The sequence below is a fragment of the Dendrobates tinctorius genome, unplaced genomic scaffold (assembly GCF_039654945.1).
Source record: "Dendrobates tinctorius isolate UK_male_01 unplaced genomic scaffold, ASM3965494v1 ptg000075l, whole genome shotgun sequence".
NCBI classification, from domain to species: Eukaryota; Metazoa; Chordata; class Amphibia; order Anura; family Dendrobatidae; genus Dendrobates; species Dendrobates tinctorius.
In genome coordinates, this window is record NW_027361743.1 from 54190402 (window position 1) to 54211822 (window position 21421).

General features: G+C 44.7%; 1 protein-coding gene across 2 annotated transcripts in view; it reads right to left on the reverse strand.

Annotated features, from left to right (window-relative positions):
- Nucleotides 1–21421, reverse strand: part of LOC141096565 (phosphatidylinositol 3,4,5-trisphosphate 3-phosphatase TPTE2-like) — a 92037-nt gene that overhangs the window by 52685 nt on the left and 17931 nt on the right. For both annotated transcript variants that reach the window (XM_073583284.1, XM_073583285.1), the window contains exon 2: nucleotides 5265–5334. In XM_073583284.1, coding sequence (XP_073439385.1) covers nucleotides 5265–5334 — 70 coding nt within the window. The remainder of the gene's footprint in view (nucleotides 1–5264; nucleotides 5335–21421) is intronic.

Genomic DNA, 21421 nt, shown 5'->3' on the forward strand with positions numbered 1-21421 from the left:
ACACTGACAAGTGCACAAACCAATTTACATGAATGGGTCTACAATGTCTGTCTGCTATTTCATTCTTCTTCTCCGCTAGATTTCTAAAACTTAATATGGACAAAACAGAATTAATCATCTTTCGCCCATCTCACGTGACCCCCCCAACAGACCTATCCATTAAAGTAAACGGCTGCCCACTCTCTCCAGTCCCACAAGCTCGCTGCCTCGGTGTTATCCTTGACACTGATCTCTCCTTCAAACCACATATCCAAGCCCTTTCCGCTTCCTGCCGACTTCAACTCAAAAATATTTCACGGATCCGTACATTCCTCAACCAAGAATCTGCAAAAACCCTAGTCCATGCCCTCATCATCTCCCGCCTCGACTACTGCAACCTCCTGCTCTGTGGCCTCCCCACTAACACTCTCGTACCCCTCCAGTCTATTCTTAACTCTGCTGCCTGACTAATCCACCTGTCCCCCCGCTATTCCCCGCCTCTCCCCTCCGTCAATCCCTGCACTGGCTCCCCATTACCCAAAGACTCCAGTTCAAAACCCTAACCATGACATACAAAGCCATCCACAACCTGAGTCCTCCGTACATCTGTGACCTAGTCTCCCGGTACTTACCTGCACGAAACTTCCGATCATCACAAGATCTCCTTCTGTACTCTCCTCTTATCTCCTCTTTCCACAATCGCATACAAGATTTCTCCCGCGCATCCCCTCTACTCTGGAACTCTCTACCACAACATATCAGACTCTCGCCTACCATGGAAACCTTGAAAAAGAACTTGAAGACCTACCTCTTCCGACAAGCCTACAACTTGGAGTAACCACCGATCCACCAAACCGCTGCACGACCAGCTCTACCCTCGCCTACTGTATCCTCACCCATCCCGTTGTAGATTGTGAGCCCTCGCGGGCAGGGTCCTCTCTCATCCTGTACCAGTCGTGACTTGTATTGTTTAAGATTACTGTACTTGTATGTATTATGTATACCCCTCCTCACATGTAAAGCGCCATGGAATAAATGGCGCTATAATAATAAATAATAATAATATGTAAGTGTCTCCGGTACGTGTGAAAACTGTCACCACACGTACTGGAGACACTGATATTTTTTTGTGACATATAATTTGAATTTTTGGAACATGTACCTATTTGCTTACATTTATATTTTGAGCTCTAGTCCTTCTTTCAATCTTGCACCGTGTACTGATTTTAAATTGTTTTTATATTTTTACTAATAAAGATTAATTTTAGACATATATCACGTCTGTGTTTAATACCATGGTAAAATCATGCACTTGGTTGGTCTCAGGTTTAAAAATAATAAAGTAAGAAGTGTTCGCCCATTAAAGTAGGGCCATTTTTGAAATAAGGACAAACTTTTGATCCGAGAGATGTGTAGAAATATACCCCAGGAACACGTGAATATATATATTGTCTAGTACAATTAGAAATAGGATTATCTCCGCAAGGAGTCTTGTTTTGAGCTTATACAATAAATGATACTAGAACAAAGATTTTGCATTTAGAAGTGTGACACATTTTTTCCAGCACATTATTTGCATTGTTCTAATTCCCTACAATATAGTCACACAGCAGATCCAAGACCTCTGACACTGATAGCAAATACAAAGTAATAAAGATTGTCAACACAGCTCAGTCTTTATGATCATTACTATTTGTGTAAGAAATTGGTGTCTCTCATGTTTGGAGCCTCCATTGCCTCTGTTTTGCTGCGGCTTATTTGATTAAAATGATTATATTGCTTTGTATTTTGCGTCTAGGGTACGTTTCTACATCTAGGCCAATATGGCTAACTTTAGTCTAAAGTGATTGGGGATCTTAAGTGTGAATTGAAAACCTGATATAATATTAAACCCCATGTAGCATGGGAAGTACGCATTTTATAGTAGACTTATTCCAAATGAAGGAGATTTAACAGATGTTTTAACCCTAAATTTCTGTATAAATTTTAAGTAGATACCATAAACATAAAACCAAAAAAATTTCTACTTAAACAAATTTATTATTAAATATATAATCTTTATTAGATCAAAAAAGACACCAACATTAAAAACAAAAAATAAAAAATCCTACAGAGGCAGGTCATCATGCACAGTTAGACAATATATATAATTTTAGATCCCAAAAGGGAAAAAGGAGGGATTTTAAATATATCATACAATGTTATATTACATACAGTCAATTTATCCCATCACTTTTTATCATACTATCAAAAATCAATTTATTATATGGCCAAATTTATCATTAGTATAAAGAAGCATAAAGTGCATAGTGCATTTTAAATATAAGATAATTAGGCCATGATGGTGTGGGGTTAACCAAAAACTACCCACCTGAATTCATACTGTGTATGTGACCACCGCCGCCTCACACTCCAACGCGCGTTTCACACGTGGTTTCTTCAGGGAGTGATGAAGTGAGTGGGCTACATGCTGGTTTTTATAACACAATGATCTAGCAGGATACCAATCAAGAGCGCTCTGCGGCGCATCGCCAGCTGCCATATTGATGACGATCCCGCCGCAAATCTCGCGGTAACATCGCCAAAAAGCGCGATAGCGCCGTCCGTGATGTCACAAGCGAGACTCCCGACTGGGCATGCGCCAACAACGGAAGCAGGCGATGCGCACAGCACTAGTGTGGCCATTGTATCTAAGGGCAAGTTTGAGGGCAAGCACCATTCATGTATAAAGCGTAATTACAAGTGCAATATAAATACATAATATTAAAGTTAATACGTGATACAATAAAGTGACGTCTACAAGAGACAACCATACTATTTACTATGTATAAATCAATTATCTGTGTGTAAGTCACCGGAAATGGACGATACACACAGCACCAATATGGCCATTACATCTAAGGACAAGTATAAGGGCAAACACCATTCATATATAAAGCGTGTTAATAAGTGCAAAATTAAAAAAATAAAACGTGATACAATAAAGTGACGTCTTCAAAAGACAGAACCACAATATTAACTATGTGTAAGTCAATTAAATACAAGATTTTCAGAGCAAAAAAAAAAAAAAAAAATTTTTAAAATATATATATATACATACATAAAATTATGAAAATAAATATAAATATACAAATACATATACAAAAAAAAAAAAATTTTCCAAGGTGAAAAAAGTGAAAGTGAAATTTTATAGTAGAGTAGGGTCATACTTTTTGAAAATTATTTTTTCATTTTAATGACATACTATAATAATTACATACCGAAAATTAAGATGAAGTATATGTGTACATGTGAAGCAGTTTATACCACAGCTCCTGACACTGCCTGGGTTGCTTTTATTTGAACTGTGACACCAGGATCATCACTTAATGATTGTTCCTCAGTTAGTGCTCGGCTTTCTTGCAGTGTCACCACTGAAGAAATTAAATGGATTTTCCAGGATAAAAATTTTTATGACTGAAAATGTTACAGTGTCCCTATCATCAGCTGTGTAATGTACTTTTGTTAATAAAAATGTCAAGATATTCCCAGCAGTTATGTGTTTATCTCCAGTTGTGATGACGTCCCGTATACCAGCCACATATCCTACCGCCTGAAAATCACTGCACAATACACAGGACATTGTGAATAATATGTTTGCTTTGGAGCCATGTTAAACGAATCCTAGTGCACGATTGTAGCGCACAGCAGCTAGGTCCATGCATACTAGAAAGAAAAGCACTTGATCTGAGAAAGAGGACCTTATAGGATATCCGAGCATGATACCCAATGTGTATGAAGAGCAATGCATCCTAGGAAATGTCATTTCAGCGAGACTGGAAACTAATGCCACTCCATTCAGTTGCAGGGAAAAGAATTCCAGATATGGTGAACTTGTCCTCTGCCATGCATAATTTTCGGAAGTGTATGCCTACAGGATGCGGACACTCAGATGCAGTCTACTATGTCTGAATGTCCCACACCTGTAGGCGTACACTCCTGAAAAAATGCACGGCAGAAGTAAAATTCGCTCTGCCATCACCATTACACTCAATGGCCCCGTCAGCGCATATGTCCAGACCCCATTTCGCAGAGGATTGCGGACGTACGCCCAAACGAGGACACAGAACGCAATGTGAAAGCACCCTTAGAGATGATTGTTAGGGTTTGATTAAGTGACACTGTTGGAATAAATTTGGTGCAACAACTCCATTCCTGTCTATGAGCGTTTAGTTGCTAGATTTATATGCTGTTTATAAAGTTATAATAAAAAAAAACTTCCCAGAGGCTCAAACAGGGAGAGCATAAAGATGCTCTGTTGTCACAAGCTTGGAGAGTATCCTGAATAATCTGCTGCCAACAGGTTATGGACCCAGAGTGACACAGAACCCCAGAGTAACACAGCAACAGAAGCCCAGAACAAAAGCAGCACAGAGCAACAGAGAAGATGTCCACTAGCAGCAATCCTGTCAAGTTCTCAGTGCCAAGCCTCCCTAACCAGAACTACCAGTCCTGGAAATTCAAGGTGAAGATGCTACTCATAAGAGAAGGTACGTGGAAATATACTCAGGAACCAGTGCCTTATCCATTACCAGATGATTGGCTAGAGAAGGATCAGAAAGCACAAAGAACGATCTCCCTCAGTGTAGATGATAATCAGATTGTGCATATATGCAAGTTTGCAACTGCAATGATGAAGTGGGATGAGTTACAGAATGTGCATGAAAGATCAAATCTCAGCAATAAGTTTTATCTCATGAGAAAGGTGTATCAGTCTAAGCAAGTTCCCATCATGTCTGTGTGGGTTTCCCCGGGTGCTCTGGCTTCCGCCCATACATACATATAGGGAATTTAGATTGTGAGCCCCAATGGGGACAGCAATGACACTGTCTGTGAAGAGGTGCGGAATATGATGGCACTATATAAGTGAGCATAAATGTTACAATAGAGATTGTACAAAGCTGAAAACCAGGGAAATGGCTAAGATTGACAGTTCAAAGCAATGGCCGAGTTACACAGCTGAGTTGAGCGCTCTCCCAGCCTGGTAATGAAGTCAGCATTGGAGGAGCACCAGGGGCACAGAGGATGGATGGATGGATCTAACATGATACGGTATAGTAAGTGATGTCTTTTACTCCATAGTGTTACCTAACTAATTCTGTATACTTTCCCACTAAAGATTGTATGGAAAAAAATGTAAAAAAAAAACAATGGGAGAAGTCAGGTGTTTACCTTGGATAATCTCTCCTCTCGTATTAATACTTAGCTTACTACCTGTTTAAAAATTATCTGAGTTGATCACTCACCCATTGACTTCAACGACCTCTACCCTCGGAGCAAATCTTACAGCTGACATCTTGTCAATGAATGCTGGAGCTGAGGGGAAAGGGAAAAAGTTACTAAAACGTGGTATATTCTCATATACAGTATATTCAATGTTAACATAGAATTCATAACTCACAAGTAAATTCATTCATTTTGCATCTTGATCATTACTTACTATTATCGCACCACCATAATCTGTAGTACTTCATGGAGAATGCATTTCAAGCAATTAACCACATACATGAAAGTAGGCAGATGGGCACCAAGTTCACAGGAGCTTATGAATACAGCTATAGAAGGGGTCAGCTAATAGGACCACCTTCATTTAATTATTAATTTAATAAAAGATGACAGATCAGTGGAAGAGACATCAGACTATGAATTCAGAAAAGCAAAGTTTGTTTCTGTGATTATACATTTAAGTTAAACTAATATACTAATAACTGGAGGTACCTAAGCGAAAGATAGAGAGAAAGTAGCGCTTTCTCTGTGTAGTAAATTGAAACTATTAAAACCAAATGAAGAGAGTATTCTCACCTGGTGAAGTTGTGCTAGAGGCAAAACTCCAAAATACAACATAGTGAAATCCAATGGGTGCAGCCAAAATGGTTTACTGTAGGAAATGTGTCCAGGGGGAGATCCAGCAGAGCTTGATAGGGTAGAAAAACCAGATGGAAAGGTGCTCACATGCTGATAAAGGACGGTGATTTGAACCAGTTGAAAATAATAATTAACCTTTTCATGACCTTACTATTTTCCTTTTTTGCACTTTCGTATTTTACTCCTCTGATTCTAAGAGCCATAACTTTTTTATTTTTCTCTCCCCATCATTGTTATGTGGCCTTGCTTTTGCGGGACGAGCTGTACTTTTGAATGACACCATTAGTTTTATCATTTTTTTTTTATTTAGGTTTTTTACTTACCATATTCAATATATGGCAAAACTGACTCGGCAATATGATTCTCCAGGTTCGTATGAGTACACAGATACCAAACGTGTATAGGTTTTTTTATTGAAATGGTGAAAACAAATTTGGAAATTTGTAAGAAAAAAGTTTTTTTGCTTATGTTGCCATTTTCCGAGCCCTGTAGAGTTTTCATTTTTTGGGATATGGGACTGTGTGAGTGCTGATTTTTTTGTGCTCTGAGCTGATGTTTTCATTGATAGCATTTTTGGGGTGGATATGATGTTTTGATTGCCTCTTATTGCATTTTACTGCAATGTTGAGGGTTGGCCAAAAAAATGCAATTCTGGTGTTTTGATTTTTTCTCTCATTATCCTGTTTATCAAGCGGATTAGTTTACGTTATATTTTGATACACTGGATATTTACGAATGCAGCGATGTCAAATATGTCAATTTTTTGTTTTATTTTTCATGGGGCAAAAAGGGGTGGTTTGAACTTTTTTTTTTGTTTTTTCTTATTTCCCCCAAAACATTTTTCTCTCTTTAATTAGTCCCCTTAGGAAACTTGAACCTGCGATCATCCGATCACTTGTGCTACACAAAGCGGTACATCAGCACTGCTATATATATATAAGTATTCACGATCTCTTATGAGGAGGATCGCAAAGGCACAGGGGTCATCAGAAGACCCCCGGCTGTCATGAAGTCCATCAGCGCCCCATTATGATGTGACAGGGGCACTGATGGGTGGGATGAATTATGCTCTTCTGGCGGGCACATGTTAAATCCTGCTCTCAGTGATTGACATTGATATTTAACTGGCTAACAGCCGTGGGCACATCACCACTCCACCCGCAGGTGAAAAAGGCACATGATGGCTAATTAAATCAGTCATCATGTGCGAGAAAAAGTATGTTCGGCGTGCAAGCCCACAGCAAAGGCAGGAAAAAGTTTGTGAAGGGGTTAAGAAAAGTGTATGTACAGTATATGTAAAAAAAATACTTATTATTAAAAAACACAATGCGTTTTGACTGCATTAAGTGTTTGTTTACATATACATTTTTTACATATATATGTTTTAATGTTTTTTTTCAACTTATTAAATCCCCCCTCATTTACCAATACGGCAGCGCCTTTCATCTGGTTTTTCTATCCTAATAACAAACTAGTCTTTTAATAGAGGCAAATGATGGATTATACAAGTCTACACTCTGGGTCCCTATCTTGGCTTCCCTACAATGTCTAACATTAAGAAGAGAAACATCTTCGGAAAAATATGTATGAAAAAAAGTGGGTTGATCATTGAACCCATGTTTGGTTTACCCTCCTGGTAGAATCAATTGTAAGATGGTCTCTTAAAGACCAGGCATCTCAGGTTTAAGAGTGTGCTTAGGCCTATAACATAATATTCGGTCATCCAATATATTTTGGTTTAAATCTGAAAATATCAGTCACAGTGAAGTTGAGCACATAAGATGTTAGCGTTCCATCTGTTTCAAACCTCTGAAGCCCCAAATACCTACCAACTTCATAATGTTCCAAACCCCCTGGGACAGCCCAGGTATGCCCCCAACACAAAAAAGAAACTCCCAAAAAATGTCCAATTTGGGTCAGGGTTAGGCAGTCCCAGTAAAATTAGGTCTGATGGCAATAAAAAGATAAATATTTAACTGTACTACAAATTAACTTATTCTCTCTAATGAAGAGATGTCCATGACTTAGGGGCTACCTATTTTGCTACTAGTGTTTCAAAGGTGGAAAACATACTCAACCGTGAGCTCTGAAACACTAGTAAGTGACATCTGTGAGAACCTGTAATTGTGGATGGTTCCTATGGTGAAAAAGTCAGGAGAATTAGTGCTTCTGCAGATTCAAGGTGGGAACTTGGATAGTAATATTCAGATGTATTGTACATTTATGGTCTAATTGCCAATGGATATACTGCATCATTTTTCAGCCTATTGGGGTGGTGAAAAGACCATAAACCCTATGGATTGGTGACATGTTCTCAAGGTTTAATTATTTCAACTATGTGATATATCTCCATGTCATTAAACCTGGTAAAGAATTCATCCTTGGTGCTGGTGTCATCTTAGACTTCTGAAAATCCTATTGATTGGATAGGAACTTTCTGGCAATAAATGTGAATATCCAGATAATAAAATATATTTATAGTGTGTAAGGTTGCTAAATCAAATGAGTGGAAATTAGGCTGAGTAAACAACCTATATTAAAAATAGTTTTGAATCTGCTTAGAACGTTCCCAAACAGCAACTGGACAATTGGGTGCACATCCATTGATTGGATTTGAAACTATGGGCACCAGCACAGTAACATCACACTTTGCTAATGCGTCCTTCTGATCTGGACATTTTCACACTTTGCAGCAATGACCATTGTAAAGTTCCCACACAGCATTACCTCTGTGTGTGCTTATATGCTGACATGTTCATCCAGTACTCTGGACTTCAGTCATAGAATCCTAGAATGTTAGAGTTGGAAGGAAACTCATGGGTCATTGTGTCCAACCCCCTGCTCAATGCAGGATTCACTAAACTATCTAAGACAGATGTCTGTCCAGCCTCTGTTAGAAGACTTCCATGGAAGAACTCACCACCTCTCGTGGCAGCCTGTTCCACTCATTGATCACCGCCGCCACTGTCAAATATCTAATCTGTATCTTCTCCCTTTCAGTTTCATCCCATTGCTTCTCGTGTTTCTATGTGCAAATGAATATGATGTGACATCCCTTCAGATATTTGTAGATGGAGTGCCCCGCTGGGCCTGGGGGTACTCGGTACCGGGCCCATCGACTTCCATGGGGGAGGGTGTCACGGCGGCGGCGACCCGGTCTGTGGCCCAGAGGCGTCCAGTAATTAAATAGGGGAAAGTTGTGTGGTATTTATCTGGTAAAAATGAAAATAAAGTTATTGGATGGTGAAATACGTGACGCCACCTGTGGTATTCTGGTCAGAGGTGACCAGCGCTGCGGTGTTGCTTCTCTGGGATGGATGTTGGGCGCAGCTATGATGTTGTAGCCCTCCACAGGTAGGGCTGTAGTCCCACAGCAAAGATGTTAAATAAATAGTAAAAGTGGCTGTAAACGTTGGGGTGCAGATAAATGAGAGGAGGACACAGAGAGGTGCAGTTTCTTTACCTTTTACTGGTAATAGGTTGCAGTCCGGAGTACCACATACAGGTGATGGAATGAGTCCGGCTCGCCTGGAGGCATTCAGGGGATCCACCTTGCCAGGTGGGGATTTAGGACCTTCCTTTCTGCGCTTTGTGTGTGGGTCTCCGCTGTATATAACTATGCTGCAACCCTCTATTCGTGATGGTTTCACTAACCTGTACGGCTGTCAGCGTGAGCCTATTCCACGGGTACCGTTCTCTTCACCGTCGGCCCTGGGCTCCTTATCCGCTGCTGTGCCCTCAGGTGATTAATGTGCACAGGAATTTACAATCCCCTGTACTTTCAGATTCGGCTATCAGGGCGTACAGCTCCTGTCAGCCTAGGACTCTGATGTCCCTTTTCTCTTTATTAGCGCTTCACTCAGGGGTCTGCTATATGCAGTATTTTAGCTTCCCTAGAGTCTCTCAGTCTCTGCTCTTGTCCTTTCCCTCTTCACACATCAGCTCCCTGTCTTCATCTGACAGGATCTTCCAGAAAGATCTCTTTACCTGACCTCCTCACATTGTAACTGTCATTTTTCCTCACAGCTGTTTCGTTTCCATGACAACTCCCTCAGCTAATTTCTAGCTGACTCACCAACCCCCTTTGCTGGCCAGAATTTATAAGGCATCTCGCTTTTCTGACCTGCAGCAGGAAATTGTGATTAAATCTATGCTGCCTGGCATGGGGGTCCCTTTCTGCCTCCAAGCATGACTTTACCCATTGGAGGGAGGTAATGTCACTGTGACAACCGGACTCTGGGGTGTCACATAGACGGCTATTAAGTCTCCTCTTAGCCTTCTTTTTTGCAAGATAAACATTCCTAGATCCTTTTTATCGTTCCTCGTAGGACATACTTTGTCAGTCTCCGTTTTGGAAGAGAGTGGGAACTCGCAAGTCAAAAAGGTGCACACGTCATGTCTGTTTTTTAGTCTTTAAATTGTTAAAGGAACTCTATCAGCACAGAATGAAGGTTCAAACCAGGTACAGGTGCTCGGCGTACCCTTGGTGTTGCCAAACATTTAAGTGCACCTTCTTACATGCTTGTTTTCCATCTATCTTTGCCCTTCTCTGCCACTACAGCCAGAGCTGGTAATCAAAATAGAGAGGAGTGGGAGTAAAGATAGAGAGAAAACGTAGGTGGAAGGTGCATTTAAATGTTTGGCTACCCCAATGGTGTGCCAAGTGCCTGTACTTGCTTTGAATAGTCATTCTGTGCTGACAGAGTCCCTATAAAAGGATTTTACACTATCAGGTTTGTGATGCAGTAACTTCCGTTACTGCGCAGGGGGCGCTGTGTATGCGCTTCAGGATGCGCATGGAGGTATAGTTATGATGGTGAAGTAGGGACTGGCTTTATTGTAAATGGTCAGCATGTGTCACAGAGGTTCTCTGCGCTGTAAGCCAAAATGATATGGTTACGCTGGGATTTATAGTTCCACAATTATTTGTGTATTACTTATAAGAATGGCTTATAGGGTTAGTCAGAGAGCTGGGCGGGAATTGACTAACCACACATGCACCGTCCATCCATGTACAGCCATATAATGTGACTGAGGTCTGGTCACATGGTCAGAGTGTGTGTACCTGAATGGTTCAGGGTGCAAGGTCCTGGAAGGTCTGTGTTGGAAGATCCTGGGAGTAGGATCGGATTCCTGGAGCATGTGGTAAGACCTTGGACCTGGTGGCCTGGGTGTTGGACGAACGTCCTGAATAGCACCCCGACTGGCCACATGTGTGTGCAGAGCCTGAGACGGCCCCACACGGAGAATGACACTGTTCTGTTGAGGACCTTGGACTGACGAGGAGTCAGCCTATGTGTTAGGAGTGGCGGAATGCACTAAATAAAAAATATAAATAAAGTGCATTCGCCACTCGGGGTCCACCGTGCAGTAGTTGTTTAAACCGCTGCTAGGTGGTGGCAGAGCAATCAGGCGGTAGTGTGCACAGGGCTAGAAATCACCCAGGTGCACAAAAGCAACCTCTGTTGTACTCACAGAGCTGCTAATACAAATAATAAATATAATTGCGCTGAGCCTGTTAGAGGCACAGAGACTCAGCGGCACATAAGAGGTAAATGGTCACCGGAGTAGTTCAAGATGACGGCACTACATCCGCCAAGACCTACCGTAAACACTCGTGTGCACAGAGTTGCAACTGCGAATGCATTCTAAAGCTGCTACAGCAGCGCGGCATGGGACTTGCCGCAAGATAACACCGCAGTAACGCAGGCGTGATGTTGGACGCTAGCAAGTGTGCTTGTGGAGCAATGGCGCTCTGGCGCTAATACTTGCTATAACTCATTCCCTCACACAGACGTAATATCATAGGAATGGGGTTTCAAATGAGTCATTCACCAGATCATGCATCCATCAACATACACACTGCAGCAAGTATGACTATACTAGCGCATGGCGGAACAGCCATGCGCACTTTTTATAGCAAATGGGACCTTCCAGAAGTCTCCAGAACTCTGAGCTGAACCAATGGGATTAGGAGCAGGACCTGAGCACCTGACTCCCAAACACCAATGGGGACTCGTTCCACGAGCATGCTCAGAAGATGGAAAGAAGGACTTAGCCTCCGGAGAGAGTTGCTGCAAGGCAATCTCCTCTGCAATGTCTTCTGCAGTAGACAATGAGCAGGAGACTGCAGAATGTGAGGGTCCAGATTTCTGCATAGTACAGGCAGAAATCTGACTCCTAACACTATGGAGCAGGAGCTCCTGAGAGGTAACCCCAGGTATGGGGAAAGAATTTTGTGCATTGACAATGGTCTGTTACTGAACTATGCGGTCACCCGGTGACTGGAGAGAGTCCGGCGCGTCTAGTGAATGCTTTGTAAAGCCACATGTTATGAAGAAATGGATTATGTGTAAGCAGGTGATGTGCAAATTGGCTTACGGTGCGGTTTATGACGCTTAAATAAACCGTATGGACTGTTTTGTAAGAAAAACCTGTGCCTGACTACGTTAATCCGCTGCAAAGTGAGTGTTCCCCAACACACATAGTAGGCACTATGCCACAGGTTTTATGTCCCCAAATGCCCCTACATACTTCTTTAGCAACAAGCAAAGATGGCACCTACTTTCCCGGGTTAGACACTGGCTCTTCACTACTACTCTAACCGAAGTAGAGGCCAGGGGCTACTGAAATCAGTGGTCTGTAACCGTGACATCACCGCCGCAGCCAGTAAACAGAGATTGGAGCTGTGGAGGAGAGGCGGCACTGGACATGGACATGTTCATACTGTGTTTGTTGTTTTAGAAGTGCAGGAGCGGTTGGGAACATAAAACTTGATAGGGGATCCTCTTTTTAAGGCTCTATGCAAACCATAAAACTCTGTACACAACAGAAACCAGGTTTCTGCTATTCTCATCCCAGGATACATGTGTTTTGAACTAGGAGAGGGGAATAAGTTCCTGCCAGATTCCTCTAGCAGCGGCTTTTCTCCCCTGAGAATAAAAGGATCAACCATAAAAATTCAGCATGTCCATCTCTCCTCTAATAAAATCTGTCGGGGAGAGTCGGGAGCCCCCCATGTACTTTAGAGAGTAATTCCTCGGGTAAATAGTGGCCTATTTAGACTGCACAATTATTGGGAAAACATCCTTCCTAGGAATCCTCCTCGGAATCGGCCAGTGTAAATGCACCCATAGATTCCTGTATCTGCCTGAACTTAAGTCATCCAGTAATTATTTGGATTACGGAGTTATTGTAAAGTGATGTAGCCATGTTGATTCAGGTCTTCCTTATCATATAATCTGTGTTGTACAAAGCAACAATCATCTCGGTGCAGTTCTAGGTCACAAGTGCATGAATTCCCCGTACTCGTGTGTACAGACACTGAACACTGCGTCCTATAGTCCTATAATAGTTACTGTGTTCATTAATATACAAACTCGGAGTTAATAATGAAATCGTATAACTAACTGTAGTCAAACGAGGAGGCAAATTCTTTCCCTATAAAAGGTTGAATAAAATAACCAATTTCTATGTAAGTGAATGGCCACTATAAGACAGAGAAGCAGGTGCTGAATGGCACATTTATTGTAAGGGATGGTCCGGGACATTTCTAGAATCTGACAGTTACATGTGGAAACCGAACAGCGTGTAATATACTCACTGCTGAGATCCTGCGGTTTCCACTGTCCTGGCCCTCGTCACGTAACGGGTCTATAAGTCAGAAGAAGGAGTCTCTCCACAACTCTCAATGGTATCAATCAAGAAAAGCAATGGAGAAGCGGTGGCCCCCACATGCACGTGTCTCAAGTACGTGTGGCGTCCATTTTCACACGCACCAGAGACATGTACACGTGCACACCCTTTATAATTTATGGGGCTGAGCACATGTCCGTGTTTTCACACCGTCCGTGTGTCCATATGGCACACATGTAGACATCTTTGTTTTTCCCAGCTGCACGGATGCCAGTACATTCCACACACGTGCACACGGATGACATACGTGTGACATCTGTGTGCCTTCCATGTGACACGTACCAGAACACAATGTAGAGTAGAACTTATAGATTTTTATGTGTTAAAGATGTGCAAAGACCGAGATAGAGAGTAAGATATGTGGTAAATAGATGATAGATGGATATCTGTGAGATATATACTGTAAGTAATGCTATATAATTAGTAGTAATGCTACTGACGTCACCACTCTACAGTCACCGGGTCTCGTGAGAGCCGGGAGTCTCCATAAGCTTTGGATAACAGGTTCGGGGATCATAGTGAGAAGTGCTAGACTACGTCGGAGCTGCGTGGGAACTTTTCTTTCTAATAAATTGGTGAATGAGGGACAGTGTTTTGATTTTGTTTCTCTCTTTTTATGTTTATCAGGTTTCCACTTGTGGACTACTTCAGATTCCCTGGACTATGTCGGACCTGCACGGGATTTTTTTGTTTAATTAATTGGTGACCCAGGGAAAATATGGGGGAGTATTTTTGTGTGTGTTTTTTTCTTGTTAGTACTGGGTTAGTAATGGTGGAGTCTGATGGACACCTCTCCATTACTAACAGCAAAGTTTGATGTCAGCTGTGTTTTAGTCTGAGTCACATGGACAGCACACCGACATCACACAGGCGGCATGCTGATGACACACACGTACACAAGTATGTCACAGAGACGACACACTGATGACGCAATCGTACACAAGTATTCAGTGTCGGACTGGGGTGCCAAGGGCCGACCAGTAACATTGACTTTGGGGGCTCACTTTTCACCTGCATAAAAATATTACATGACCCTGGTTCACAAATTTACCTATATCGCTATATAATAATAAACTGGGTAGTTTGGTTAATTATGAGATGCTGTTTTCTTTCTGTACAGAGAGAATCTATTGAATTATTACAAGTACTGCCCATACAGTAAGGTTGGGGGCCTTGATCTGCACAGGGGCCCACCGGGGGATTCCCCTGTTACCCTGTGGGCCAGTCTGAGCCAGCAAGTATGCGACATGGATGCCACACAGACGGCACACTGATGACGCACACGTACACAAGGATGTCACACAGACGGCACACTGATGACGCACACGTACACAAGGATGTCACACAAACGGCACACTGATGACGTACACAAGTATGCCACACAGACGGCACACTGATGATGCACACGTACACAAGGATGTCACACAGACGGCACACTGATGATGCACACGTACACAAGTATGCCACACAGACGGCACACTGATGATGCACACGTACACAAGGATGTCACACAGACGGCACACTGATGATGCACACGTACACAAGGATGTCACACAGACGGCACACTGATGACGCACACGTACACAAGGATGTCACACAGACGGCACACTGATGACGCACACGTACACAAGTATGTCACACAGACGGCACACTGATGATGCACACGTACACAAGTATGCCACACAGACGGCACACTGATGACGCACACGTACACAAGTATGTCACACAGACGGCACACTGATGACGCTCACGTACACAAGGATGTCACACAGACGGCACACTGATGATGCACACGTACACAAGTATGTCACTCAGACGGCACACTGATGATGCACACGTACACAAGGATGTCACACAGACGGCACACTGATGACGCACACGTACACAAGTATGTCACACAGACGGCACACTGATGACGCACACGTACACAAGTATGTCACACAGACGGCACACTGATGACGCACACGTACACAAGGATGTCACACAGACGGCACACTGATGACGCACACGTACACAAGTATGCCACACAGACGGCACACTGATGACGCACACGTACACAAGTATGTCACACAGACGGCACACTGATGATGCACACGTACACAAGTATGCCACACAGACGGCACACTGATGATGCACACGTACACAAGGATGTCACACAGACGGCACACTGATGATGCACACGTACACAAGGATGTCACACAGACGGCACACTGATGACGCACACGTACACAAGGATGTCACACAGACGGCACACTGATGACGCACACGTACACAAGTATGTCACACAGACGGCACACTGATGATGCACACGTACACAAGTATGCCACACAGACGGCACACTGATGACGCACACGTACACAAGTATGTCACACAGACGGCACACTGATGACGCTCACGTACACAAGGATGTCACACAGACGGCACACTGATGATGCACACGTACACAAGTATGTCACTCAGACGGCACACTGATGATGCACACGTACACAAGGATGTCACACAGACGGCACACTGATGACGCACACGTACACAAGTATGTCACACAGACGGCACACTGATGACGCACACGTACACAAGGATGTCACACAGACGGCACACTGATGATGCACACGTACACAAGTATGTCACAGACGGCACACTGATGATGCACACGTACACAAGGATGTCACACAGACGGCACACTGATGACGCACACGTACACAAGTATGTCACACAGACGGCACACTGATGACGCACACGTACACAAGGATGTCACACAGACGGCACACTGATGATGCACACGTACACAAGTATGCCACACAGACGGCACACTGATGACGCACACGTACACAAGTATGTCACACAGACGGCACACTGATGACGCACACGTACACAAGGATGTCACACAGACGGCACACTGATGATGCACACGTACACAAGTATGTCACAGACGGCACACTGATGATGCACACGTACACAAGGATGTCACACAGACGGCACACTGATGACGCACACGTACACAAGTATGTCACACAGACGGCACACTGATGACGCACACGTACACAAGGATGTCACACAGACGGCACACTGATGATGCACACGTACACAAGTATGCCACACAGACGGCACACTGATGACGCACACGTACACAAGTATGTCACACAGACAGCACACTGATGACGCACACGTACACAAGGATGTCACACAGACGGCACACTGATGATGCACACGTACACAAGTATGTCACTCAGACGGCACACTGATGATGCACACGTACACAAGGATGTCACACAGCCGGCACACTGATGACGCACACGTACACAAGTATGTCACACAGACGGCACACTGATGACGCACACGTACACAAGGATGTCACACAGACGGCACACTGATGACGCACACGTACACAAGTATGTCACTCAGACGGCACACTGATGATGCACACGTACACAAGGATGTCACACAGACGGCACACTGATGACGCACACGTACACAAGTATGTCACACAGACGGCACACTGATGACGCACACGTACACAAGGATGTCACACAGACGGCACACTGATGACGCACACGTACACAAGTATGCCACACAGACGGCACACTGATGACGCACACGTACACAAGTATGCCACACAGACGGCACACTGATGACGCACACGTACACAAGGATGTCACACAGACGGCACACTGATGACGCACACGTACACAAGGATGTCACACAGACGGCACTCTGATGATGCACACGTACACAAGTATGTCACTCAGACGGCACACTGATGATGCACACGTACACAAGGATGTCACACAGACGGCACACTGATGATGCACACGTACACAAGGATGTCACACAGACGGCACACTGATGATGCACACGTACACAAGGATGTCACACAGATGTCACACTGATGATGCACACGTACACAAGTATGCCACACAGACGGCACACTGATGATGCATACGTACACAAGGATGTCACACAGACGGCACACTGATGATGCATACATACACAAGGATGTCACACAGACGGCACACTGATGATGCACACGTACACAAGTATGCCACACAGACGGCACACTGATGATGCATACGTACACAAGGATGTCACACAGACGGCACACTGATGATGCATATGTACACAAGTATGCCACACAGACGGCACACTGATGATGCATACGTACACAAGTATGCCACACAGACGGCACACTGATGACGCACACGTACACAAGTATGTCACACAGACGGCACACTGATGACGCACACATACACAAGTATGCCACACAGACGGCACACTGATGACGCACACGTACACAAGTATGCCACACAGATGGCACACTGATGACGCACACGTACACAAGTATGCCACACAGACGGCACACTGATGACGCACACGTACACAAGTATGCCACACAGACGGCACACTGATGACGCACACGTACACAAGTATGTCACACAGACGGCACACTGATGACGCACACGTACACCAGGATGTCACACAGACGGCACTCTGATGATGCACACGTACACAAGCATGTCACACAGATGGCACACTGATGATGCATACGTACACAAGTATGCCACACAGATGGCACACTGATGACGCACACGTACACAAGTATGTCACGCAGACGGCACACTGATGATGCACACGTACACAAGGATGTCACACAGACGGCACTCTGATGATGCACACGTACACAAGCATGTCACACAGATGGCACACTGATGATGCATACGTACACAAGTATGCCACACAGACGGCACACTGATGACGCACACGTACACAAGTATGTCACACAGACGGCACACTGATGACGCACACATACACAAGTATGCCACACAGATGGCACACTGATGATGCACACGTACACAAGCATGCCACACAGATGGCACACTGATGACGCACACGTACACAAGTATGCCACACAGATGGCACACTGATGACGCACACGTACACAAGCATGTCACACAGATGGCACACTGATGACGCACACGTACACAAGTATGCCACACAGACGGCACACTGATGACGCACACGTACACAAGTATGCCACACAGACGGCACACTGATGACGCACACGTACACAAGTATGTCACACAGACGGCACACTGATGACGCACACGTACACAAGTATGCCACACAGATGGCACACTGATGATGCACACGTACACAAGCATGCCACACAGATGGCACACTGATGACGCACATGTACACAAGTATGCCACACAGATGGCACACTGATGACACACACGTACACAAGCATGTCACACAGATGGCACACTGATGACGCACACGTACACAAGTATGCCACACAGACGGCACACTGATGACGCACACATACACAAGTATGCCACACAGACGGCACACTGATGATGCACACATACACATGCATGTCACACAGATGGCACACTGATGACGCACACGTACACAAGTATGCCACACAGACGGCACACTGATGACGCACACATACACAAGCATGTCACACAGACGGCACACTGATGACGCACACGTACACAAGTATGTCACACAGACGGCACACTGATGATGCACACGTACACAAGTATGCCACACAGATGGCACAATGATGATGCACACGTACACAAGCATGCCACACAGATGGCACACTGATGACGCACACATACACAAGTATGTCACACAGACGGCACTCTGATGACGCACACGTACACAAGTATGCCACACAGATGGCACAATGATGACGCACACGTACACAAGTATGCCACACAGATGGCACACTGATGACGCACACGTACACAAGTATGCCACACAGACGGCACACTGATGACGCACACGTACACAAGTATGCCACACAGACGGCACACTGATGACGCACACGTACACAAGGATGTCACACAGACGGCACTCTGATGATGCACACGTACACAAGGATGTCACACAGACGGCACTCTGATGATGCACACGTACACAAGTATGCCACACAGATGGCACACTGATGATGCATACGTACACAAGTATGCCACACAGATGGCACACTGATGATGCATACGTACACAAGTATGCCACACAGACGGCACACTGATGACGCACACGTACACAAGTATGTCACACAGACGGCACGCTGATGACGCACACATATACAAGTATGCCACACAGATGGCACACTGATGATGCACACGTACACAAGCATGCCACACAGATGGCACACTGATGACGCACACATACACAAGTATGCCACACAGATGGCACACTGATGACGCACACGTACACAAGCATGTCACACAGATGGCACACTGATGACGCACACGTACACAAGTATGCCACACAGATGGCACACTGATGACGCACACGTACACAAGTATGCCACACAGACGGCACACTGATGACGCACACGTACACAAGTATGCCACACAGACGGCACACTGATGACGCACACGTACACAAGTATGTCACACAGACGGCACACTGATGATGCACACGTACACAAGGATGTCACACAGACGGCACTCTGATGATGCACACGTACACAAGCATGTCACACAGATGGCACACTGATGATGCATACGTACACAAGTATGCCACACAGATGGCACACTGATGACGCACACGTACACAAGTATGTCACGCAGACGGCACACTGATGATGCACACGTACACAAGGATGTCACACAGACGGCACTCTGATGATGCACACGTACACAAGCATGTCACACAGATGGCACACTGATGATGCATACGTACACAAGTATGCCACACAGACGGCACACTGATGACGCACACGTACACAAGTATGTCACACAGACGGCACACTGATGACGCACACATACACAAGTATGCCACACAGATGGCACACTGATGATGCACACGTACACAAGCATGCCACACAGATGGCACACTGATGACGCACACGTACACAAGTATGCCACACAGATGGCACACTGATGACGCACACGTACACAAGCATGTCACACAGATGGCACACTGATGACGCACACGTACACAAGTATGCCACACAGACGGCACACTGATGACGCACACGTACACAAGTATGCCACACAGACGGCACACTGATGACGCACACGTACACAAGTATGTCACACAGACGGCACACTGATGACGCACACGTACACAAGTATGCCACACAGATGGCACACTGATGATGCACACGTACACAAGCATGCCACACAGATGGCACACTGATGACGCACATGTACACAAGTATGCCACACAGATGGCACACTGATGACACACACGTACACAAGCATGTCACACAGATGGCACACTGATGACGCACACGTACACAAGTATGCCACACAGATGGCACACTGATGACGCACACATACACAAGTATGCCACACAGACGGCACACTGATGATGCACACATACACAAGCATGTCACACAGATGGCACACTGATGACGCACACGTACACAAGTATGCCACACAGACGGCACACTGATGACGCACACATACACAAGCATGTCACACAGACGGCACACTGATGACGCACACGTACACAAGTATGTCACACAGACGGCACACTGATGATGCACACGTACACAAGTATGCCACACAGATGGCACAATGATGATGCACACGTACACAAGCATGCCACACAGATGGCACACTGATGACGCACACATACACAAGTATGTCACACAGACGGCACACTGATGACGCACACGTACACAAGTATGCCACACAGATGGCACACTGATGACGCACACGTACACAAGTATGCCACACAGACGGCACACTGATGACGCACACGTACACAAGTATGCCACACAGACGGCACACTGATGACGCACACGTACACAAGGATGTCACACAGACGGCACTCTGATGATGCACACGTACACAAGGATGTCACACAGACGGCACTCTGA